General features: G+C 43.6%; 1 protein-coding gene across 7 annotated transcripts in view; it reads left to right on the plus strand.

Annotated features, from left to right (window-relative positions):
- The window catches only part of shank2b (SH3 and multiple ankyrin repeat domains 2b), a 166,514-nt gene continuing 140,855 nt past the window's right edge, over positions 1-25,659 (plus strand). For 6 of the 7 annotated variants that reach the window (XM_032561162.1, XM_032561165.1, XM_032561167.1 and 3 more), the window contains exons 1-2: positions 2-289; positions 7,160-7,224. In XM_032561162.1, the coding sequence (XP_032417053.1) occupies positions 7,213-7,224 (12 nt within the window). In that variant the 5' untranslated portion in view covers positions 2-289; positions 7,160-7,212. Of the gene's footprint in view, positions 290-7,159; positions 7,225-25,659 lie in introns of all 7 variants that reach the window. The other variant, XM_032561164.1, reaches the window with a different exon arrangement.

Raw genomic sequence — 25,659 nt, forward strand, 5'->3', positions numbered from 1 at the left:
CTCCTGCTGGCGGGGCGATGAGCCGCTCGGAGCCGCGCTCGGTGGCTGTCGCCTCGGATTGAATTTCTGCTCGGAGCTGCTCGGATTTCTTCCCCACCCCGGAGGTCGGGTTTACAGGCTCCGGTCCGCAGAGCCGCACTTTGCCTGGAAGTTTCCCCCAGCAGCGGAGCTCCACCGGCCGCGGCGCGCCGGCGCGGACAGCCGGAGGACATGGAGCGGCTTTAGGAGGAGACCCAGCCCGGAGGAGGGAACCTCTTCAGGCCGAACAGGAACCAGAACCACGTTCAAGGTAAGCATCATTGTTTTCTTATTTTTCCCCTCACCGAACAAAAAAATTCTTCCATCTTTTTTTGTGGTTTAAAGGAAACGTGAAGAGATTATTGTCACTTTATTAGAAGCTTTTTGCCGCATTTCTTCTCTACAGTCAGTTAATCTGCTCCAGTCAGACTAAAGACTCAGAAAGTGGCAGAAAAGCTTCTTCTTCTTCAACCTTTAGCAGCTTTAGGGTGTAAATAATAAATGTTTTATTGTGTGAAAGTGGAAACGGTGGAGGTGAACGCTGTGAGTTTGAGGAAAGCTGAATTGGCGCTTTTCGAGCAGGTGCAGCTCATCCTGATCCGCTGCGGCTCATTCTGGACCAGAACCAAGAACCTCTGGACCAGAACCAAGAACCTCTGGACCAGAACCAAGAACCTCTGGACCAGAACCAAGAACCAGCATCGATCCACTCCTGCGCCGTTTCACAGCTTCCTCTAAGATTTACACAAGAAATGACAGAAAGTTTAGATCCCTGCATGTCATTAATAATTCCATCTCTATAAATGAAACGTGTTGTTTGCCACTTTGGATGGTTTTTGTTTTAGATGGGAATATAAATATATATTTTAGAATATTAAGCAGATCAGCAGCTTTTTGTCTGAATATTGTAAATGAAATATCCAGATCAGATCAGAAATGAAAATGATTTCTGGATGATTTCTGGTGAAGAAAAAGTTTAAAAGAAAAACCCAACATGGCTGAACTTCAGTTGTTTTCTTATGGAACATTTTAAAATCTTTGGCTCCAGATCTTGTAGATTCCCCTGGTTCTCTCTTACGGTGTCCCACAAGGCTCAGTTCTCTTTGCTCTCAGGTGTTGTGATGAAACATGACTCATCATTTCTAAAGCAAACCTTCAGTCCCTGAAACCTGCCGCCCTGTGTCTCTGTCATGATGCTGATGGCTTCATCCTTTGTGGCTCTTTGCCAAAATGAAGCAGATTCTCTCTGTGCAGCATCTAAATGTTTATTATCAGTCAGCTGTGGAAAATGCTGCTGCATGGCTGTGAATTTGCACATATAAATAAATTTCCCCAAGTTTAGCTTTGTCTTCCCTCAATCAATGTTAGAGTATTTTTTTCTCTGAGTTTCTGCACCTCCATGTTTCCTCAGCCAGATTATTGCTGTTCATTTTTGACTGTAACTTTACAAACTTTCTTAACTTTATTTTTTACTTGGCATTAACCTTTGAGCAAATTTGTAAGCTGGTTTCAAACCAGCAACTTTTGATCTTAAGTGTTTGGAAGCAGAACGCTTCGCCGACCCAAACGTCTTCCTGAGTTCTGGTTTTGAGTCCAGGAACGTCGGACCTGGACCCGTCAGTGAGTTGTTTGGAAAGGAATTTTATGAAGAGAGAAAATTAGTTTTTACTCAAGTTATCTTTGTTTGGTTTTAAAAAGGTAAAAACCCATAACATCAGATATTTCAGTTTTCTGGTGTCATCAGAAGGAATGATGCACACAAGCAAACTCCTTCTGATTTTTCACATTTAAAAACTCAAAACTTTCTTCTGTCTCCCAGCTGTTCACAAATCTGAATCTCTGTGCAATTTGGAGGTGTGTGCACTTCCTCCCAGCTGGGAGTCCAACTCTACAGGAAGTTCCAGCTCAGACCAATTTCAATGTCAGGCTCTGAACTTTATTTTACAAACTGGCCTTAAAACAACAGACCAACAGATTAATCTGCTTTTTCCCTGATTATTGATTTTATGATTCTGTTGTTTAAATTCCATCTTGGGTTTTCAGTTTGGAGTTTTCTTAGGGCTGAAACGTCTTATGACCCCACTGCTCTCAGTATTTTTTATGTTTCTTTAGAGCCTGAAAGGTTAGACGTCTGCTGAAAATATCTCTTCATGTTTAAACAAACAACCAGGAGGAAAAGGTGAAACATTGCAACGTCTTCCAACAGAGAATCAAAGTTTTTGAGGTTGAGGACGGAGGAGGCTGAGAGTTTCAGAAAGTCAGAGATTCATCTCCAGAAATAATTCAGCTTTAGTTCGATCTGGCAGCAGGACTTCATGAAACCGTATAATTTCAGCCGCTGCATCCCTCATCCCTGACATCTCATCGCAGCGCCGCTGGACTGGCATTTACCTAAATGTCAGGTGTAAGCACACATGTGGGCGGACCGTCTCATTTACACTGGGAGGTTTAATTAATACTTGATGGTTTAACTGCAGGCACCTGCCGCGCGCATCAAAGCGTCTCTGGCAGAGATTCACCAGGAAACCGTTGTTGGGTTTCAGCCTCATCTTTCCCGGGTTTCTGCTGAGTTTGACGTGGAAACATTTTCAGTTCTGGATGTGAATGAGGTCAGGAGTCAGTGGAGCCGTTCTTTAAAACACGAGGCTATTTCAGGAAGACAATCTTTCACTTTCCTTCCTGAGACCAGACTCAGATAAGATCAGTATCTCTTCCTGTTAAAAAAATACAGTTTACTGAAATACATGTTTCATTGGGGCTGAAAATGGAAACAAATTGCAGGAGATGAAGCAGCATTTCAATAAATAATGACGTAAGATTTAATATTCTCTGATCTGCTGCCATCTGAGAGTCGATTCCACGTGGGACTGAAATCTGTCTGGAACAGGAAAACTCTACAACTCGCAGAAAATATGAATTTTAAACATGAATAACTTGATGCCTTCAGGTTGGAAGCTGGAATTTGTGAGTGCGCCCCCTGCAGGCAGAATGATGAACTGGGAAGTTGAAGGTTTTTCACCAGAACCGGTCAATTTGATCCGATTAAAGGTTAGAATAATCAGTAAATAACTGATTACTAAAATAATCATGGCGCCCTGGTGGATGCCCCAGCATGATGCTGCCACCGCCGTGTTTCACAGTGGGCTGCTGTGTTCTGTTAGTTTTGTGCAGGTTTGTTCTCCCTGACCCGTCTGCTGGGTTCTGGTTTTTCTCTGAGGCCAGAACCAGAACATTTGGTTAAAGCTGGACTCTGTTCATTGATTATAGGTGATTATAGGTGATTATAGGTTCTTCAGACCACAGGACATTTTTTCTCCAGACATGAAGGTTTTTGTGTTTCTGTAATCTGGATTTTAATGTTTTTTCAGGAATAACAGCTTCTTCCTCTCTGAGCTTCATTTCACCTCATGTTGGTACAAAACTCATTTTCTCTGACTGACCAGCTTCAGCAGCTTCCTCAGGAAGTCTCTGGCTTTTTTTCTCTGGTCATTCTGCACAGTTTGGACCAGAACCGGGAACAGAACCCGTCTCTTCCCGTTGCTGGTTGGACGTTCCCGTCATGTCGTCAGTGTAATCGTTGTCCAGATCGTGGCGGCTCCGTTAAGGTCCAGTGAATGTTTCCCAGGGTGAACCGGATTGGAGCAGCTGATTCTCTTTCCCACCAGAGCAGAAACTTCCTGGTCTGACTTTCAAATGCATGAACAGGTGTGACTCCAGTTGTCAGTTCACCTGCCAGAGGTTCATTTAGCAAACAGAAATAATTTACAACCTGAAGCAAGAGAAGTTTGATCTGCACTGCAAAACCATAAAAAAGTATTTTGTTTAGTTTCTGGTTCACTTAAAATAAGACGAAACTAATTTATCTGTAACTTTTTAGGAAGACATAGCAGCTTATTTTCAATCAATAATTTGATTATTTCACTTATATCAGGACATTTTCTCATGTCATAATTAAAATAATACGACGAACATTTTCTTCATAAAGGCTAAGAAATTATTGACTTAAAACAGTCTCATATAACTTGCTGAAAAGTTACTGGTTATTTAGTTTTGTCTTGTTTTAAGTGAACTATGATATTTGCATTAGAAACTAGATAAAATACTTGGTAAGATTTTGTGTTTTTGCAGTGTGATTTAACTGTCTTGCTGTTTCTTTTCATGGTGTATGTAAACTTGTGGTCTCAGCCGTTCCTCTGTTGCTCCGGGGTTGGTGCACATTTGCCCCCTGATGTCTGCAGAAGTCGTCTGTTTTCCTGCTCCGTGTTTATCTGTGGCCCCGGAGGAGCCAACAGGAAGTGTGTTTACGAGGCGGCGGCGTTGGATTCTGCCTTCTGCAGCGATTAAAGTCAAACGGGTCCGAGTTCCAGCCCTGAGGCCCGCCCAGGCTGCAGAGATCTGGACTCGCCTGGCTTCTCTCTCTGGTTTCCTCCTGCTGAGAGCGCCATCTGCTGGTAGAAACGGATGTTTAATCCTGGCAGGATTCCCCAGCAGACCCGCTGCGCTCCGACTGCAGGGGCCCGGTGACGCTGTGCGTCTGATTGTGGCTCCGTCAGCGTTTTAATTCCCATGGTCGCCTCACAAAGCGCTTAGGAGGGAAATGAAGCTGCAGGGTTGGTTTGGGTGGATCTGATGATGAGGATGATGAAGAGATTTTTAACAAAAATAGATCAAATAGTCTAAAAAGCAGCAATAAAAGTCAGGATATTTCAGAAGTTGAGGGATTTTTATTCCAGGAAAATCCTAAAGTCAGTCCAGTCACAGCAGAAGTTTCTGACCGCCAACAGAGTCGAGTTAATGTACGGAGAGAAAACACGTCCAGGTGTCTCTGCTCTGCAAAGGCTGAGGAAGAAACACCCAGTGGAGGTGGAGCCGGATGGACGCGGCTCCCAACTGGAAACCAGCGAGAACAGAAAAGGATCTGATGAAGAAAGAAACTCCGGCTCTGAAACCGAAGCCTTAAGGCTTCACATGTGCAGCTGTTCACATGGACAAGGCAAAAGTCTCCTGCATAAAACGCTTTAAGGTCCAACGGGACGAAGGTGAAGCTCTTTGACCTCAGCTGGTGTTGGAACCACAGGAAGATCTGCTGTCATGGTAACGGTCCTGAAGGTCCGGTTTGTTCTGCAGAACAGATTCAGATTAAATCCATCTATATTTAATTTCACTAAATAAGAATTAAAGACACTCTGGGCTTCAAAAGGCCAGCTGCAAAACTTTACATGTTTTTTTCTGTTTAAGACACTCGATGAAGATTAAATTCAGAAGATTGGAAACTTTCATCGCTGCTGAGATCTTAAGAAGAATCGATTTTTAATGTGACATTTTGTGAAATTTCAGCAACAGTTGATAAAAGATTGTTTTCTGTTCTTAATCATTTCTGTTAGTTTAAATCATATTTGCGGGGATGTTCATCTGCATGATGGTGCAAACGCAGCTAGAAATCTGCAGCGAAAATCAAACAGCACCGAGGCGAAGATCAGAGGAGGAATCGGCCAAGAGGAGCAGAACCAGAACCAGGGAGGAGACGGATCAGGAACAACTGGTCAGTCTGAGCACAAATGGTTCCACCTTCAGTCATTTCACTGAATCTGGGCTCAACGACGTCTGATCTGATCAAGCTCGAAAAATGGAAAAATGTCCGTCTGCGTGAGCAACGCAGCAAACAACCTGCTGCTGTTGGTGAAAGGAATGCTGGGAAATGAGGCGTAAAAATAACATTGAGTTTTTCTGATTTTAATCTTTTCAAGTGACGGAAAATATTTCAAAAAGTGTTTTTTATTTTGATCATCTCTTCTGTACTCAGGAGTTTGTTTAATTATGAGAATAAATTCATTGCATCAGTAAAATAGAGACATAAAATTCTTTAAAATGAGCAGAAGTCGTTTTAATGAGAAAAATCTTCAACGTTCACATTGATCTGATCTGATGTGATCAACTCAGTCGTTGGTCAATAGTTTCAAAGTCCAGATGATAATTTGATGCTCATGTGATGAAATATTTCCTTATTTGTAAAACTGATATCAAAGTATAACTTCAAAAGATTCTCAACATTCCTCATTTTAATATTTTCTCATAACTTTACTGCTTTATATTCCAAATATTACAACTTTATTCTCATAGTTAGAAACCTAAACTTTTAGCCTGGCCCTGGTCATCATCAAGTTGACCTGAAGTCCAAATAAATGGAAGCTGAAAACAAGATGGCCGCCCTGAACTACGGAAACCCACAGAGGTCATTAGTGGGAAAAAATCCAAATTTTCCCAAAATGAAATCTTCTAAACAAAAAGTTAAATTGACTGATAAATCATTGTTTCACCTGGACCCGGCTGATGACCTCACATCAGGTCACCTGAAGATAAAACCTTCATGTCAACATTTTCAGAGAAACACACAGGAATCTTTGTAACCTCCGATTTTTCTGGTTTTGGCGCTGCAGCGCCTGCAGAGATGAACTGGAACAGCTGACAGATTTTTATTGCATCTTTGATCTTCAGCTTCTTGCCTGTTTGTAGCCCTTCCTCCTCCTCCTCCTCATCCTCCTCGTTTCTGTCCGCCAGCGCTCAGAGATCTGACAGCGTGCGAAGGCAGCATCACTGTAATCAGGTTCAGCTGAACAGAATATAAAATCCTGCTCTTACTGTACAGGAAGCCCATTTATTATCTATTAACTATGATTCACAATTCATCTCCATTTGCTTCTTTTTGGATGAAACAAACCTAGAATGTCCTTAAAATGCTCATCATTTTGTTTGGTATTTATGGAGATTATTGGTTTGGGGGAAAAAAAGCTTCACCCTGGAGTTGGAAACATTTAGATAATTTCTGTTAATATCATAAAATGAAGAAGTTTTCCTCCCTGCTGCCCCGTCTTGGCGCTGCAGGCAGGAGGTGGATCAGATAAATGCTGAGTGTTTGTGTCCAACATGTTGCATAACCCCAGACTGAATGTTAAAAACCAACAAGACAATAAAACAATAAAAGCTGTAAAGTGACTGACGGCTTAACGCAGGCGGACTGGAGGGAAACACGTTGAAGCTGATGGTTTTTCTCATGTCTGCACTTTCCGCTGTTCAGATGAAATATTGAATCTGTTAATATTTGAACGTTATGAGGTCATTTGGTTTCTTCCTCTCCTCTCAGGGAGCGCCGGGAAGCCGGACCCGGTCCTTCAGAGCGGTTCTCCTCCGGATCCGATGGCTGAAATGGTACGTAGATCCGCCTGAAGTTCACCAGCCACAGCTGAACGGACCAGATCTCCAACACACGAACGCATCATCAGATCATCAGTTAGACGCATTACTCTGATGATGATGATGATGATGGGCTTGTTGAAGGTTTTTCTGCTGCCACTTTTCTCTCTCCTCTCCATCCAGCTCAGATTTGTTTAAGCTCAACTTGATCTTAACATGAATTTTACTTTTTTAATGTATTTTTAGAATTTCAAAGTTTTTCAGACACATTTTCCATCCACAGTTAAAACACAGCTGTGCTGCATTGACATGCTTGTTCTGTGCTGAAAGATTTCCAGATTCAAGTTGAGTTTTTGTCCTGAAAGCCTGGAGGGATTTTTAAAGGCCAGGGATGAATAATCTGTAGGGGGCGCTACAAACACAACCTGATGGATTTCAGGTGGGCTGGTTGCTCTGAAGTTTTGGGAAGTTTCTGCTTTTGGAGGAAACTTGTCTGAATATTTTGTCTCCTTTTATCGGCGCTGAAGTTTAGTTCAGGTGGATGCTGTGTTGCGTTCAGGTTCCCAGATCATTACTGAGTTTAGAAGGTGGTAAATTCCTGCAGCTCCGGTTATTTATTATGTATTTGTTGTGATTGTTGTAGTTTTGGTCTAAAGTGGACAGAGAAACGTTTCAGATTCAGGATTATAATGTTTGGAATATTTTCCTCTGCCAGATGAAAAATGAAACGCGCCTCAGATAAAGTTGAGTCGGTGGGAGAAGTTTTATCAGCAAATATTAAATATTTAACTTAATATTTGCTGATAAATAAGTAACTTCCTGAGGCTCCACCAGCAAACAGGAACTAAAACTTAATGTTTGAGTTTTAACGTCTGTTTGTCTGCAGCCTGAACTAATAAAGGTTTTTATCACCACTTCCTGTTTCCAGATCAAAGCAAATTAATCTGATTTATTAAGTTTGGATTTTAATGCCTAAATGAAGCAGCTGTAGAAACACACTTATCAAAACTATTATTATTTATTTGCACTTGTTTGAATGTGGCAGCGCCCCCTGCTGGTGGCTATGAACCGAGTCATGACCCAATCAGTTTATTTATGTGGAAAATTTTGATCACAAACCAAATTATGTCCATAAAACGTTTTACCTGCTGCATATGATCCATGACTGACCAATAGAGAAAATAAATAATCTGTCAGAACAGAGAAATAATTTTTCTGATTAAAGTCGGATGAGTTTCTTTTAGCAACAGTTTAGAAACTTATTTGTTTTCTGAATTCTGCACTATTTAAACTGCATTTAAAAAAACAAATCCACTGTAGATTTGTTTAAGGTTATTGATAAATTCATAAATATATTTATTTGTTTATACAAGCACATGTTATTATGTATGAAATAAATCTTATAGGGTTGATTTTTATTGGAATAAACAGAAACATCTTTTATTTCTCCTTCCTTGGTAAATCCAGGTGCATCAGCCTCGAAGTGACCGGCGTACGGCCGCATATAGAGATAATAATCATAATAAAATAAGAGAAAACAATTTAAGATTTTATTTCAGGCGAGTCGCTGAACCTGCAGAGCCTCTGGTTCCCTTGAAGAGCAAAAAAAAATCTGATTTAAAACATCTGATAACAAAGAAGAGACGTTAAAATAAGGTTTGAACAATGGTAATAATTATTTATCTTCATTTTAATAAAAAAATGGTTGACCAGCTGGTTTATTGTTACTTTGACATGCAGTTGGCCAAAACTAGTTCAGAACTGTTAGCATGGCCAGCGGTCGGTAATCCTGGATTATTCTGTGGAACGTAACTCCAGATTATTCAGGAAAAAATTAATTTCTTTCTAAAATAATGAAAAGAATCAGTTTGGGAAACGGAAGCAGCTAGCCGCTAGGCTAACTGGCTCCTTATGACAGGATTTTATTCATGGAAGGAGGAACTCATGTTTCCTTGGCTCAGTTACTGAAATAAATGTTTGCATTATTTACATTTTTATTTTTTCAGAACTTGTTCAGATAAAACTGAAGACGTTCTGAATTATTTACTGTATAATGATAAAAGCATCTCAGTGATTTTATTTTAACTGAGGCTTCCAGGAAACGTCTTTCCATTCAGACTGAGGACTTTAAGAGCTTCAGCCTGAATTATGGCTTCAGCCTCTGCTGCATCCTGAACGGCTGAAAGGAAAAATCTGGACACAGAAGCATAAAGCTGAGCGATGGCGGACATTCAGAGCCGTTTGTAGACGGCTGAGTTCATGCAGAGCAGAAAATGATTTCTGATTGTCTGTAGATATTAAACTGATTTCTAAGAAAAACAATAATTACAAAAAAAGGAATGTCACTAGACAGAAGTCGCAGTGAGACGAGATTAAAATCATAACACTAGAAAAAAAATCGTAATATTAAGAGAATAATGTCAATAAAGTCAATAAATTCAAATTATTATAATAAAGTTGTAACAATATGAGAAAAATCGTAGTTTTATGAGAACTTCCACATAAAAAATAATGAGATAAATGTATCAGTTTTATAAATGATAAATAGTTTATATTTTAACACATCGGATTATCAGCAGCAGAAAACGAAACGATCACAAACTGAGCTGCTCAGATCAAATCCTCATGACTATCCAAGCTTTTTCTCATTAAAACAACTTTCTGATAATATTGAACTTCTATTGAACCAGTATTATGATTTTATTCTCATAATTAAGAAAAAACAAACATATCTCATTATATATATTTTTAGATTTCTTTCTCTCTGATGTTGAGTTTAAATGTTTTGCTTCAGTTTTACGTTTATTTGGTCTTTCTGATGTATAACTTCTACATTTATACGTAATAATTTAGTTGTGTTCCTGGACGTAGTTTACTGGTTATTGAAAAGCAGAAAGTTTCTCTGAGCCGCAGCGTCTCTCTGGTGGGTCAGTAACAGGTCAGTGAATTCCCAGTGTGCTTGAACTAGGCCACTCAGCGGTGACACCTGGAGCGTTAAGCTGCGATGTGACCAGTTGGATCCCAGCTGCTTCCAGGGCAGGAGGAGCTGATTCCTGTTTTTTAAATCAAAGTGTTGCTGAGGTCATTCAGCAGCGTGTTGCTGCTTCCTGCAGACATGTTTTCACCATGTTTTCTCTCGGCAGGCGTGTGATTGGCTCTGCGTGTTGCTGTGTGTGCTGGATGGTCCTTATTCTGCTCATATTGCTCTTTAAATTTGTGTCGTTTATCTCAAGCAGCTCCATTGATTGTTGTCGTGGCCGGCCTGCCATCGATTGGACACTTTTCCCACTTGTCGTGTCTCGTCTCGGTTTTCATGACCTGCACCAGGAGAAACCTGCTGCTGATAGAAATATTCAGCATTATGATGTTTCTCTCTTTGGTAATATAATTAACAGCTGTAATAATGTAATGTATGTGTTACCCCAAACCTCTGAACAGTAAGTTGATTATAAGATTAATGTACAGTATAGAGTATTGACTGCACTGTGATCTAAAACATGTTTTTCTTCATTGAGGACTTTCACAGTTTAGATTTCAAATACTTAATGTGTAATTTCCAGTTTAGCTGAGACTTTATATCTTTTTACATTTTTATTTTTCTCTTTTATTCTGAAACATATTCTCGGGGTGTGTGCTGAAAGCTTTGTTAGCTTCATCGGGAAATCTGTTCATTCATTTAGACATCGCAGATGGCTGCTAATGCAAGAGACACCAGCTTGAAAAGTCTGTTTGGGAAACGAGATAAAAGTGGGACATGGAGAAAATAACGTGTGTGTGTGTGTGTGTGTGTGGGGTGTGTGTGTGTGTGCGTGTGTGGGTGGGTGTGTGTGTGCGTGTGTGTGTGTGTGTGTGTGTGTGTGGGAGGTGTGTGTGTGGGGTGTGTGTGTGTGTGTGTGTGTGTGGGAGGTGGGGTCCAAGTTTTTGAGTGAGCAAATAAATTACCAGCCAAGTGAACAAATTTGGCAAAGAGAAGAGAGAATGAAGGCGCCAGATAAACCCAGTTGGGTTTAACTTCAGAACGGTTCAGGCCCGTTTTCACACTTTGGTTCTTCAAAGGTCACCGAGCGTCACCAGCTCATTATGATCCATATTTTTCAATTGGTCATAATGTTTTGATTTCTGTCAAACATGCAGAAACATTAACTGCCAAGCACGGCGTGGAGGGATCATGCTTTGGGCTTGTTTTCTGTCGACCATGAAGTCCAACATTAAAGGAAAATCTGGATTTGGTCCAAATCTCTCCACAAAAGATAGATGGAGAGTTATTGGAAACAGTTATTGCTGTGTGTTTTCGGTTTTGATTGTTGCTCAGATATTAAGAATCCAAAATCTTGTTTTGCTGGAAGGATTGTGAAACAGAAAAGGTTCCTGGACCTTGTGAAGTCGACACCAGCAGCACCAGCAGCAGGTGGAGAGACTTTGGGTTTCTGTTCCTCAGGCGGCCAGCAGTTGGTGAATCATTTCCAGGAGCGATAAAAACTCTCCGGCGTCGCAACGTGGAAATATTATCCCCACTGGATAATAAAATGTCCTGATATTCTCTAACCATCAAACCCAACTGCACCTCAGAAACTCACATGTTCTCATTTGGCTTAAAAATATATCTTCGCTGAAATTAAAACCCTGAACTTAGAAAACATCTTTTTAAATCACAATCAAACTAATGAAGGGAAACAAAAGGATCATCTCAGGTTTCCTTAGAGATTTTATTACCAGGTGAACTGGAAATGTTTTATCTAAGAATAATAACATTATGGTTTCAGCAAACTATTATAAAATAGAAGAATCAGAACTTAGTTTCTCTAATTGTGTGACTGTAACTATAGAAAGAGGTTCAGTAGAACGAAACTGGACTCTTCAGTTCTGAACATTTAGATCAGCCGGTTTATGACGTGTAGTCAAAACCAATCACTCTAATTGGGACACTAAGGTCACTAACTGGACCATTAAAGTCTCTAATTAGGTGATTATTGATCACTAATCGGGTCATTATGTTACGTGATGATCCAGTTTTGTCCCTTCGATGCTGTCGGTTGGTTTCAACACGTCTTGATGCGTCAAGGCTGCAGAGTTGGTGTTAGAAAGATGAAATCTGAGGCCGCCTCCTCTGGTTAGTTTAGTTTTTTATGTTTATCATAGATGACTTCCTTCACTGATCTGAAGCTGCTCATGTTTCCTGTCCAAAATGTGGACATTAGTGTCTTCAAACAAGTTCCTCTCATCCTTAAGATAAAAAATCCTCTGATTCTTGACATGATGATTTGCTTTTCTCAGCTGGGTGGTCAGTTTGTGGAGCTGCTGGTTAGTTTCTCCAGCTGTGATCATTCCTACCTGAGCTCATGTGTGGGAGATTTATCCTTGGAATGAACTGATCTCTAACAGTGATGGGTTTGAAATGCGCCTGGAAAAGCCTGGAAAAGCCTTTGAATGTCCATTTAGGATGAGGATCTTCACCAAAGTACCAAACTGTTTCTCCTTGCAGCTATTTTATTAAAGTTTGAGATCAGCTCAGGGTTCAGTGACCCTGAGCTGATCTCAGCAGCAGGCTGACACTAAAAATGAAAATAAAATCCCTGAAACAGAAAAACCTTTACAAAAGACATCAAAACGTTTTCATGCAGCTTTTTGTTTCCGATGTAAATAAAAGGCTGGAGGTCAGAACTGCAGTTTAGTGTTTATAAAAACCTCGTTTTAAACGGACATGAAACACGATCCAACATAAATCTGTTTCCACACGTTTCCCACCTTCAATGTGACAAATGCAAAGTTCACCTGAAACACAGAAGAAGGCAAAACAAAAACAGTTCAGGTTCAGAATTTAATTTTCTTAGAATAACCACATTTAGTCAGTCTTTTATTTTTGTGGGTACACTTCCTGTGTTGCCCCAAAGTCTCCAACTTTTTAAAAGTCAAAGGTCAAAGTTTACGTCTGTAGCTGTGGAGAACTCCCAAACAAACTGATGCACTTCGTCCAACCTGCCTTTTCCAAACTCCATCACATGAAGTTTTGACGTTGATAATTCAGAAATACTTTGGGATTCTGTCATCTAATATCCACCGTTGTCCTCTTGAACAATCACATTAATATTATTATTCAAATCTTTTCATTTGTTTTAAACAAACAACAATGAAACAGACAAAAGCAAAACGACAACAGGTGCTGACATCACACATTCAGTGAGGGGGGGGGGCGTTCACTCAGGAGACGTTTGTCTCAGAACACAAAGGAAATGGCTGCAGGTGGTGATGTGTTGCTGAACAGTCGTTGGCTGCAGGTTTCTGATTCTCAACCTTCAGATAAACATGTCAGACGGAGGAGCAGCTCTCGTCCAGCTGAATAATATTAGACAATAATATTAACAAATGCTGTGACCCTGGAGGGGAAACCAAAATAAAGCAGTTAGAGAACTTCGATCACCGTTCCTGGTACATAGAAATGTAATCGTCCTAAATATTGAGAAGGAGTGAAGCCTGGAGCAAAACCAAGACGTATGACTGAGACCAGCAGGGCTGGACCCACAGCGGACGGGTCCACACCGAACGGGCCCACACCGGACCACACCGGACGGGCCCACACTGAACGGGCCCACACCGGACGGGTCCACACCGGACGGGCCCACACCAGGATCCACTCCAGCTAGTTTGCTGGGGGACAAGTCAACCACATTAATATAAACACCAAAAGTGATCTCTGGTTCAAATCGAATGCATATGTGAACACCAAGCGGACCGGAAACCGCTCCAAAAGCAGGAAGTGGACTATAGTGCAGGGCATTCTGGGTAAATACAACCAAAACAAAAGCATTAGCCCAGGCTAGGAGAAATGAACGTGGCGTTTAGCTGAAGATAAAAGAGAAATCCTCCAGCTGATGGAATCTGATGCCTCCATTTTTATTTCCATCTGGTGAAGAAGGAAGGAAGTTGCTCTCAGTGTCTTCAGAGGTTTTAGTTTCGTTTCCTTCAGTGGTTCTTGGTGCAGCGCCCCCACAGGTTCCACATGTACTGACTGAACCAGGGAGTATTTATACAGCAGACTTGGGGATCCTACACTGAGATAAACTAGATGCTGATTCCCACTTTGTCCTCTGAGTGGATCTAGCTCATTGACAAAGGAGAGCTTTGTCAGCAAACGGTTCCTAGGACCGTTTGCTGAAGGAGCAGAAGCTGAAGTCATTCTTAGAACCGGAGGGTGGATTCTTTAAACACAAGATGATTCTATTCACAGTGGACTAACTTTGGTTCAGTTGATGCAGGATCTGAAGAAACTCTTTGGACCGGAGCTCAAAAGCATCAGAGAGCTGATAAAATGCTGAATGAGCTGTTGCTCAGAGAGGATCCTGCAGTATGATGCAGCACGTTGCTGTAAATCCTCCAGGTTTACACCTACTGGTGCCCAAACTCATCCCACACCGGGCCCACACCGAACGGGCCCACACCGGACGGGCCCACACCGAACCATGAGCTGATGGTTAGATTTCTTCTTGCGTCATTAAAATCTCATTTGTTCTTTGTTTCTCATTTGTTGGTTGAAGCAGAGTGACCCACTTTCTGCACACAGAGTGTATTAATAATTAATGCTCTATATGTTGAATCAGGACGACCTGGATTTGATTGGTTATTTGCTCTTTAAAGAGTTCATCTATTTAGAAGGTCTCCATTGTCTGCTGCTGTGGATCTACCAAAAATATCCGTCCGTCCGTCCGTCCATCCGTCCATTCAGTCCCGCTTGTCCTTACAGTCAGCGTACATCCAGGTGGGTTCCACCCTGGACCGATCGCTAGTCAGTCTCAGTTGACCTCAGGTATGTCAATAAATTGACAGAACATGTAATTCTGGCAATTTACATGTTCTAAATTGCCAGAACATGTATTGAGTGTGAGATAAACACACACACTTACACATTATTATTTGTTCAGAAAGATGTATGCGCTCACATCAGTCTGACTGCGCGATCAACACGAACCTGTAAAACCTTTATGGTTGAACTAGAGGTCTGTGTGTAACAGCTGATCAAACTTTGAGGCTTTTCTTGGTGCAGTCGTCTCTTCATAGAGGGAGGATTTAAATGTCGGTACATGTGAACCTGCTCTGCAACAACACCTAATAAACAGGCCATTTTAAGGGAAATGTGAAACACTTCAATGTGTCAATTATAAACCCAACGTAACCCGACTATACCATCACTGTTACTGGAGGATAAAAAAACTGTTAAAAATAAAGCAGTGATGCTTCAGCTGTGGCCACCATGTTTATGATGCACTGAGGGAAACCCTGGATAATGATGTACCCGACATCCTGTTGTCTTCCTGCAGATCCCAGCCAGACAGCAGCATGTAGTACGGCTGGTCGCTCTGTAACTGAACGGCTGAAGTTTGTGGCATAATTAGAAAGTAAACTTGCTAAACAAGATGAAGTCATGCCTTTAGAAATTAAACCAAACTGCGTATCGGATTTGGTCACACAACAAGAATTTGAGAGCTTAATCAAAAGTCAGGCATGGGATATGTATTTCACATTCAGATGATGATAAATTAGACCCTGCAGGAGCCGAGCTTCCTGAACGTTTCCAGATAACGAGCTGAAGCTACTTAAAGAATCCAATTAGCTCTAATAAGCTTCACACTACCTGAAGCTCAGCCTGGAGTGTGAGTTTACTGTACAACACACATGCGAGCATGCCAACACACACACACCCCCTCCCCCACCCCCACACACACACCCACACACCCCCACACTCCTCTACACCCCAACACACACACACACACACGCCCACACACAGCCCTTTCTTTCCCTGCTTCACTTAATTTATGTCACAAAACACACAGACATGTCTCCATCCTGAGTCGGACCCTTCCTGGTTGCCTCCGGGTCTCTCTCTGGGCTCCGGGCCCTTCCTGGTTGCCTCCAGGTCTCTCTCTGGGCTCCGGGCCCTTCCTGGTTGCCTCCAGGTCTCTCTCTGGGCTCCGGAGGTTTGGCCCCTCTGGTGCTCTCGGGGCCTGTCATCGGTCAGTGGACGGTTGGGTTGATCTCTCCGTCAGAAACGCTCATTGTTCTGGTGCTGCTCAGAACAAACATTTGGACCAGATGCAGGACTGGACTTGACTCCCTGGTTCCACGATGAACCGCTGATGTTTCACCACCTGCGGTTCAGAAGTTTGCACACGCCCAGAGGGAGAGACCTGGAGGCAACCAGGAAGGGCCCGGAACCCAGAGAGAGACCTGGAGGCAACCAAGAAGGGCCCGGAGCCCAGAGAGAGACCTGGAGGCAACCAGGAAGGGCCCGGGGCCCGGAGCCCAGAGAGAGACCTGGAGGCAACCAGGAAGGGTTTTTGGCATTTAAATTAAACTGGTTGATTTTCTTTGAAGCAGAGCTTTCAGTCTGGATCTGTGTGAGGTCATTTCCTGTTGGACCACCCAGCTGTCTGGTGGTTCCTGGGTCATTCCTGAACATCCAAACCATTTTCCTGTCATCCAGATGAAATGGTTAAAACTGGGATTCATACGAGAATAAAAAGCAGCCCAGTTTAAAAAACACTTGTTGACTTTGCTTAAAAGTAAAGGAACCAACCATGGAGGTCATTTTCCCAGTATAAATAAAAACATCTCTGTGTTCTTGCCTCATCATTTCTTCATGGAAAACTGGAGCTTCTGCAGAAACTCCACTAACAAGAATCCGAGGATTTTTGAGATTTTTCCCTCTTTCTGGTTTCAGTTGTTATATTTCCTGCTTGCCTCGATACCATCAACTTTCAATTTGTAATTTTCCGTTATTATCAGTGGTTTTTATCCTTTAGCCAGAGATTACAGAGAAATCCACCATATAAATGTCAGCGAACTGAAAGGTCACTTCCCCGGTTAGGTTATAAGAAAACTGAGAGAAATTACTGCGGACATGTCTCGGGTTGTAAAACACAATGACATAAGTGATATAAATAAGTTGAATAGTTGTAGTTTCCTGCAGAAGCAGCTGAAGGTCGACGGATTAAACGGCTCAGATGCAGATCAGTGTTTATTATGCAGAAATTAAAGAAGATTTTAACGTATTTATGCTGATGAGTTTGCTAAACTCCACGTGTCACTCCTCACTGCTTCGACTGTCAGATAAGGGCAGTTTAATTAGTGTTTGCTTTTTGCCTTCGTCCCACTAATTCCTTTCATGCATGTAAATATGTGACGCGCGTTAATGTGGTTTTTGTAGCAGGAGCCTCCGGTAAGGCTCCTCCATGATAAAAATCTGTGAATGTTGAAAACAGTGATTGAGGTTTTCTGGGACGGTTATTGAAGCTGACGGTTTGGAATGAATGCAGTAATCATGTGGAGTGTCTCAGATGGAGATGAAGATGAAATTCGTCATTGTTTGTCTGCGCTCAGACCGGCGCTCTGGTTTGGTTTGGCTGCATTCAGCCAGAAATGAGCGCGTTTAGACTCCAGCTCAAACCGACGGAAGCGTTAGCGTCTTCCCCGCCGCCTGGCATCTCATCCCGGCTCGTTGTCTCTTCTAATCGGGCCGGACGGTTAATGGATCTGCAGATTGCAGCCGTATGAACAGATGAGGCCTGGGCTTGCTTTTCTTTAACTATCTGCCAAATTCACTGCTTTTTTTTCTTCCATCTGAATGAGTTTGTGTTTCCTCTGCCATCAAAGATGTGAGCAGATGTGGGCAATTTTACTGCAAAACGCAGACGGGATTAAAAACACCAATCAGAGTCGGTTGTGGTAGAGACAGAGCAGAAACAGAGACTTTTAACAACATTTTTGTTGCCATTTCCTGACTTATGAGGATCGACATGAATGTTATGTTTTCTTTTCTTTCCCATTTTGAAGTTTGTCCAGTTGAGGGGTTTGTTTGACCAGTGGTTCTGGTTTGGTTAAAGAAGCCAAAGTTTGTTTGTTCTCCACTAATGTTGGCCTAACATGGTCATAAAACAGCAACCCATAGATAATACTTCTGAGGCGCTTTGACACCAAGTTACCATGGCAACCACCGTTATATTTGCATCCAAGGACCAGTGGGACCTGGAATTAGTTGAATTATAAAATCAAAAGGTTAAATTTTGTAGTTTTTTTTGGTTTGTTAGATTGAACAGTTTGTTGTTTTCTCAGTTTTAGCATCAGACATAAAACTTCCTCTCGTTAAATATTACCCATCATCCTTTGTGAATAAATCAGACTGAAGCAGGATGGCGGTGAAACCGATCAGATAAACGGTTCCGGTTCCGCCGTCCCTGACGCTCGCTGAGCTCTGAGTTGAAGCGCTGCTCTAATGAAGTCCAAACGCAGCGGTTCTGTTTCTGATTTGATCCACTCAGAGATTCTTTATCTGCTGCGGCGCCCAGGTCTCTCCAGGCTGAAACCCGTTTTGTCTGTCAGCCGTTATTAAAGCAACGGTTCGTCTGTCTGCTGCAGTTCTGCAGCCAGAGAACAGGAAGGACAGAGGAGACCAGAACAACAATAACTGCTTTGCATCAGCGCATAATGACAAGGTCAGAGGTCAACGGCAATGTAGACCTTCTAAAGATCAGAAACCTCCTGTTGATGACGGAGAGCCACAGATTTTTATCTATGGAGCTCCAACTGATTTAAAAGTATTTAAATGTATTTACTCATGTTTTGGAAATCAAAGCTGTGAAGATGATGCTGCTTCATTTAATCATTTATGAAACCAATCAGTTTCACAAATGTTTGGTTATGACTTGATAAAAATGCTGAGCAGAAAAGTGTTTCAGTCTTCAGCTCAGAAGCTGCTCTGGTTTTAAACCAACGGTTTTTCATCAGCTTTAAAATTCAATTATAAAATCCTTTATTATCCCAAAAGAAGATTAAATGTTACTCATGTCATTAATGATCTTTCAGAAGATTTTGTGAATTCTGATGCAGCATGGAAAAATCTCCTGTAGCAGTCAGTGTCGCAACAAATCTGAAGAAGCCTGTCTGAAGGCTGCTGCTGCGACTCATGCTAACAACTCCATCCATCCATCCATCCATCCATCCATCCATCCATCCATCCATCCATCCATCCATCCATCCATCCATCCAACCAACCAACCAACCATCCATCCATCCATCCATCCATCCATTTTCTTCCACTTATCCGGGGGCGGGTCGCGGGGTCAGCAGCTTCAGAAGGGAGGCCCAGACTTCCCTCCCCAGCCACTTGTTCCAGCTCCTCCGGGGGAATCCCAAGGCGTTCCCAGGCCAGCTGAGAGACATCGTCCCTCCAGCGAGTCCTGGGTTTTCCCCTCCTCCTGGTGGGACGTGAACACCTCACCAGGGAGGCGTCCGTCCTGACCAGATGCTCCTCAACTGGCTCCTCTCGATGTGAAGGAGCAGCGGCTCTACTCTGAGTTCCTCCTGGATGACTGAGCTTCTCTCTCTAATGGAGAGCCCAGACACCCTGGGGAGGAAACCCATTTCGGCCGCTTGTATCCGCGATCTGGTTCTTTCGGTCACGACCCAAAGCTCATGACAATAGATGAGGGTGGGAACGTAGATCAACCGGTAAATCGAGAGCTTCGCTTTTTGGCTCAGCTCTCTCTTCACCACGACGGACCGGTACAGCGCGGCTTGACGGCAGACGCTGCACCAATCCGCCTGTCGTTCTCCCGCTCCCTTCTTCCCTCATTCGTGAACAAGATCCCGAAATACTTGAACTCCTCCACTTGGGGCAGGACCCCCCCCCCCCCGACCGGAGAAGGCACTCTACCCTTTTCCGGCTCAAGACCATGATGGCCTTGGATTTGGAGGCACTGATCCTCATCCCGGCCGCTTCACACTCGGCTGCGAACCGCTCCAGCGAGAGCTGCAGATCACGACCTGATGAAGCCAGAAGGACCACATCGTCTGCAAAAAGCAGAGATGAGATCCTAAGGCCACCAAATCGGATCCCCTCAACACCTTGGCTGGCCTAGAAATTCTGTCCATGAAAGTAATGAACAGAATCGGTGACAAAGGGCAGCCCTGGCGGAGTCCAACTCTCACCGGAAACGAGCCCGACTTACTGCCGGCAATGTGGACCAGGCTCTGACACCGGTCATACAGGGACCTGACAGCCCGTATCAAAGGGCCCGGTTCCCCATACTCCCGGAGAACCCCCCACAGGGCTCCCCGAGGGACACGGACGAACTCCTTCTCCAAGTCCACAAAACACATGTAGACTGGTTGGGCGAACTCCCAGAACCCTCCAGGACCCTGCCGAGGGTGTAGAGCTGGTCCAGTGTTCCACGACCAGGACGAAAACCACACTGCTCTTCCTGAATCCGAGGTTCAACTATCCGATGGACCCTCCTCTCCACGACCCCTGAATAGACCTTGCCAGGGAGGCTTAAGAGTGTGACCCCTCTATAATTGGAGCACACCCTCCGGTCCCCCTTTTTGAACAGGGGGACCACCACCCCAGTCTGCCAATCCAGGGGAACTGCCCCCGATGTCCATGCAATATTGCAGAGTCGCGTCAGCCAACGCAACCCTACAACATCCAGAGCCTTAAGGAACTCCGGGCAGATCTCATCCACCTCCGGAGCCTTGCCACCGAGGAGCTTTTTAACCACCTCGGCGACCTCGCCCCCAGAGATTGGAGAGCCCAACCCAGAGTCCCCAGACTCAGCTTCCTCAATGGAAGGTATGTTGGTGGGATTGAGGAGGTCTTCCAAGTATTCTGCCCACCAGCCCACAACGTCCCGAGTCGAGGTCAGTAGCACACCATCCCCACTATAAACAGTGTTGGTGCTGCACCGCTTCCCCCTCCTGAGACACCGGCGGATGGTGGACCAGAATCGCCTCGAAGCCGTACGGAAGTCTTTCTCCATGGCCTCTCCAAACTCCTCCCACACCCGAGTTTTTGCCTCAGCAACCACCTGAACTGCATGCTGCTTCGCCCGCCGGTACCCATCAGCTGCTTTTGGAGTCCCACAGGCCAAAAAGGCCTATCCTCTCGTTCACCGGAGTAAACCCCAATGTACAGGCGCCGAGATGGGGAGCAACAAGTATGCCCACTCCTGGCCGACGCCTCTCACCTTGGGCAACTCCAGAGTGGAAGTATGTCCAGCCCCTCTCAAGGAGACTGGTTCCAGAACCAGAGCCATGCGTCGAGGTGAGAGCTCCGGCTCCTTCCCCACCAGAGAGGTGACATTCCACGTCCCAAGAGCCAACTTCTGCAGCCAAGGATCGGACCGCCAGGGTCCCCTCCCTCGGCTGCCACCCATCACACATTGCACCCGACCCCTTTGGCCCCTCTCACGGGTGGTGGGCCCATGGGAGGATGGGCCCATGTTTCCTCTTCAGGCTGAGCCTGGCCGGGCTCCATGTGAAAAAGCCTGACCACCAGGCACTCGCCATCGTGCCCCCCCTCCAGGCCTGGCTCCAGAGTGGGGCCCCGGTGGCCCGCGTCCGGGCGAGGGAACACCAAGTCCAATGGTGCCATTCATCATTGGGGTCTTCGGGCTGCACTTTGTCTGGTCCCTCACCTAGGACCTGTCTGCCGTGGGTGACCCTACCAGGGGCATGAAGCCCCAGACAGCAGAGCTCCTAGGATCATTGGGGCCCTCAAACCCTCCACCACCATAGGTGACAGCCCAAGGAGAGGAGCTAACAGATCAATAGATGATGTTCCACAGCAACACGTCCTGGAAGCTCTGCTGATCCGCCTCCTTTGCTTTTGCCAGAGAGACGTTGGAGTAGGGGAATCTGATGGTATCAATTTCCTGCTTCACTAATTTTCAACTCCTCAGGTATTATCTGAGCCTTTGATATGTTAATCAGCTGTTCCCAGTTGTAAAGACACCCTGTTGCCATGGTAACGCACCATATCTGTCCAAACATTTAGACAAAAACAAAAATCCTTCTACCTGCTCAGCATCCAGAACCAGAGGGAATAAATGTCCAAACATGCAATAAACAAAATCAACAAAAAAATTAAGAAAAATCTAGAAAAAGAACAACAGAGCGGCTCCAACGTGCTGCTGTCATATTCTAGAGCTACAATCTAGAAAACGGTGCCAACAGATCTGCAAAACCTGCAGTCTGAAGTGGAGCAGCTAACCGGAGCTAGAGTTAATTAATTATCTGCTTCTGGGGGATAAAGGAGTTCAGTCCTTTGCTGAGAAATGAGGATCATCAGGGGAGACGGGTGGAGGGGTGGAGGCGGGGTGGTGGGTGACGGAGCAGATAAAACAAGGAGAGGAGAGAAAGAATGGGTCCATTACGCTCCATTTAGACTGCAGAGAAAGTGGAGGAACTCCGCTGTGTGTTGGCCTCCTTACCACGCCTCATCTGCTGCGATGAGCGGCGTGTTGGGCGGAGGACGCGTGATGCCGCTCATCGTCATGACTCACTGGAGCAGAGAGCGGGGATTCGCCGCCATCTTGGTTTTACCTGGCGGTGCGCTCAGAGGAAACTGTGCAGAAAGTTAACAAGGTGGAAAAAAGCCAAAGCCATCAGCTTAGATGTTAATGTGGTTTATTCTGAACTGAGCAGATCCTGATTCTTCTCCATCCTGCTTCCTGGCAGACAGACGTCTTCCTCTTATTAAATAACTTTAGAACCAAATATTATTGGGGCGTGCCATAGCAATGCATAAGAGAGCTTTGGAATGTCTTCCATGCAATGCAATTTGTTGCACAGCAATGCAAAATGCTAATTTGTTAAGAAATTAGCATTTGTTTCTGATAGCGAAGTGCCACCAAGTAAACATGTGATTTTGACTTTTGTAAAAGTGAAAATCAGAAGGCAGTGCATCAACATTAGCTCAAACATTAGCTAATGGGGGCCACATTAGCATTAGCCTTTTTCCTAAAATAAGCTTTTTAGCCATTTTGTTTATTTATAACCATGTTTAGTACTCTGAATGGAGGAAGTCAATGTAAGACAACATGCTAGTTTTACCCCACATGCCACTGGCAGCATTTAGGCTAACATTAGCATTTTGGCTACTTTTAGCTTAGACACTAATTTTAACATACTGAATGGAGTAAGTCCGTGTTACTCAACATGCTTGTGATTCTCCACATGCTAGTGAGTACGCTGTAGCTTACTTTAGCATTGATGCTATTTTTTAGCATCAGAACGCTGGGTTCCAACCGACGGACACATTTTGGCCCCTTTTAAATTTCTTCAGAAATTTCCTAGTTATTATTATTTTGAAACGATCCTGTGCTGAAGTGAAAACTGGAGCAAGAAGTCAAACCTTCGCTGATCTGGAAAATGATGAAAACAGGAACGTCTGTCTGCCTGGAAGGAGCAAAAATTAGGGATAGGTTGAAATGAGGGGTTAAAACTACGGCGCATGGGCGACTGGTGGCCCTCAGAATACGTTTGTGTGGCCCGTACCAGCAATATACCAGATAGTGCAGGTCAGGGCAAACAGCCAGGTTTTTTTTTACATGACCAAAACTTAAAGCTTTTTATTTGGTGGTGAAGTGGAGGAGGAGTTGATGTGGGCAGAAGTTGATGGTTTGATTCCTGACTTTGGGATGATTACTTCCTGATTGCTCCCTTTTGTCTGTCTGTCCTCTTCCAGTCTGACTGCCTGAGTGGGCTGAGCGTCGGGGCTGCATTAAGAAAATGAAAAAATATAAAATTACAAGAATAAAGTCAAAATATTATGAAATATGGCCCTAAAGCTCCGTCATACTATCGGCACAATATTTCTATGTAAAAAATGTCATATTTTATTTTGGTTATCTTTTCATTGCTTTATTAAGGCAAATCTTAAAGTATTTTTCATGTGGCCTTTTTGCTGAAATCGGACCAGTTTGTTTATATTGATTTTGCCAGTTTACTTAAATAAGCAGGTAAGAAACTGAATCACGAGAATTATTGTTGAAAAGGTCGTAAACCAGCTGGAGGAAATATATGTTTCTGGCTTCAGTTAGAACATTAAATAAACGGCATAAAAACTTTATTTCTGCAGTTAAACTCCTGAAACGTTTGTTTGTGTTTCAGTCCAAACTTCAGGAGGAAAATCAGATGATTTCCATTCATTGTTTCTGAACAGATTTCAAATTTGAACAAACATGGAGCTTAAATTTAGAATATTTCTGCCAACACTTTGAGTTTTATACTTAATTCTGGTGTGGACTGGAAGGTTATGATAAATAATGCTGGTTTATGGGAGAGCGATCAGAGCGGAGCAGATTTCTGAGGCGGTGCAGAGCAGAGCGGCAGACGGAGGGCGGTCCGGCTCAGAGACCCTTCCTCCCTCTGCAGCCAGATGACCGCGCCGGACATTTGGCACAAATGATGGAATATTTTCCTCTGTCGCCACCGAACCGCTGAAGTTCTGCTTCTACTGTCAGAGGGTAGAAAAGGTGTGAGTCTCGGCTCATCAGGAGTCCATGTGATTCCCAAGCCGCCTCCATTCTGAGGTTCTGACTCATTAATGAACAGAACCTGTTTCAGTCGGGCTGACTGACCGAGTCTGAGGAGGTTAATGAGGCGACAAGCGCTGCTGTGATGGAGCAGAACCACGAGGCGCCGCAGCTCGGCCTGACACCTCACTGCCCTGTGTGTGTGTGTGTGTGGGTGTGTATGCGTGTGTTTGTGTGTGTGTGTGGGTGTGTGTGTCAGAGAGGACGCATATGGACATGTCCGTGGCTGCATGCCCGTTTGTAAGAGTCCGTCTGCGGGTCGCGTTTGTCACAGCTCATGTATCACCAAGCGAACAGGAGACGCTTCCATATGCCACTCTGCCTGACGGGAAACTCTTCCTCTTCCTCCTCCTCCTCCTCCTCCTCCTCCTCGTCTTCTCATGAAACAAACTCAGCCAATAAAAACGGTTTTATTTCCTCCATTCAGCTCTTTAAAGGGGCAGCATGTAAAATCGACTTTTTCTATATTTATTCCTTCATCAAAACCATTCCTGGAGTTTTGCTTTGATTCTTTCATGCATGTTAGAGAAATCCTTTAATCTCCATGGCAACCATTAACCTGTGAAAAACGCCTTCAAGTTCCTTCAGACTAGCCAGCAGCAATTAGCAAACACTTGATGGGAATGCTTTGTGGTGGACGCAAATAAAATACAATGAATTAAGTGCAACAATAGGGAATGTGATACAGAACTAAAACTGCTGCTGGAATAAAACTTTCTGTTTTCAGGAGCTGAAAGTTTCAAAACGCAGCTGATCCGTTTTCCTGTTGATTCATCCGGAGGAAATTCTCACAACCAGACAGTTCTCTGTAGATTTTTTATCATTTTTTTTGCAATACCAGAATTAAATTAAAATATGCAAATCAACATGTAATTGATATATAAACATTTTATTAATCAAAAATTCAATAACATCATTCTGTCACTCAATACCTGATCGTCTGCAGTTAAAAATTCTTCTAACACCAACATGTGGAAAGCTCATCATCTTAAATGTAAAATGTCTATAATTTTGTACAGTTTTAGTTTAATTACAGCTGAATGTTCTTTCACCAAATGGATTTTATTAGCCCAGGTAATGATTGATC

Source organism: Xiphophorus hellerii, chromosome 4 (assembly GCF_003331165.1).
Source record: "Xiphophorus hellerii strain 12219 chromosome 4, Xiphophorus_hellerii-4.1, whole genome shotgun sequence".
NCBI classification, from domain to species: Eukaryota; Metazoa; Chordata; class Actinopteri; order Cyprinodontiformes; family Poeciliidae; genus Xiphophorus; species Xiphophorus hellerii.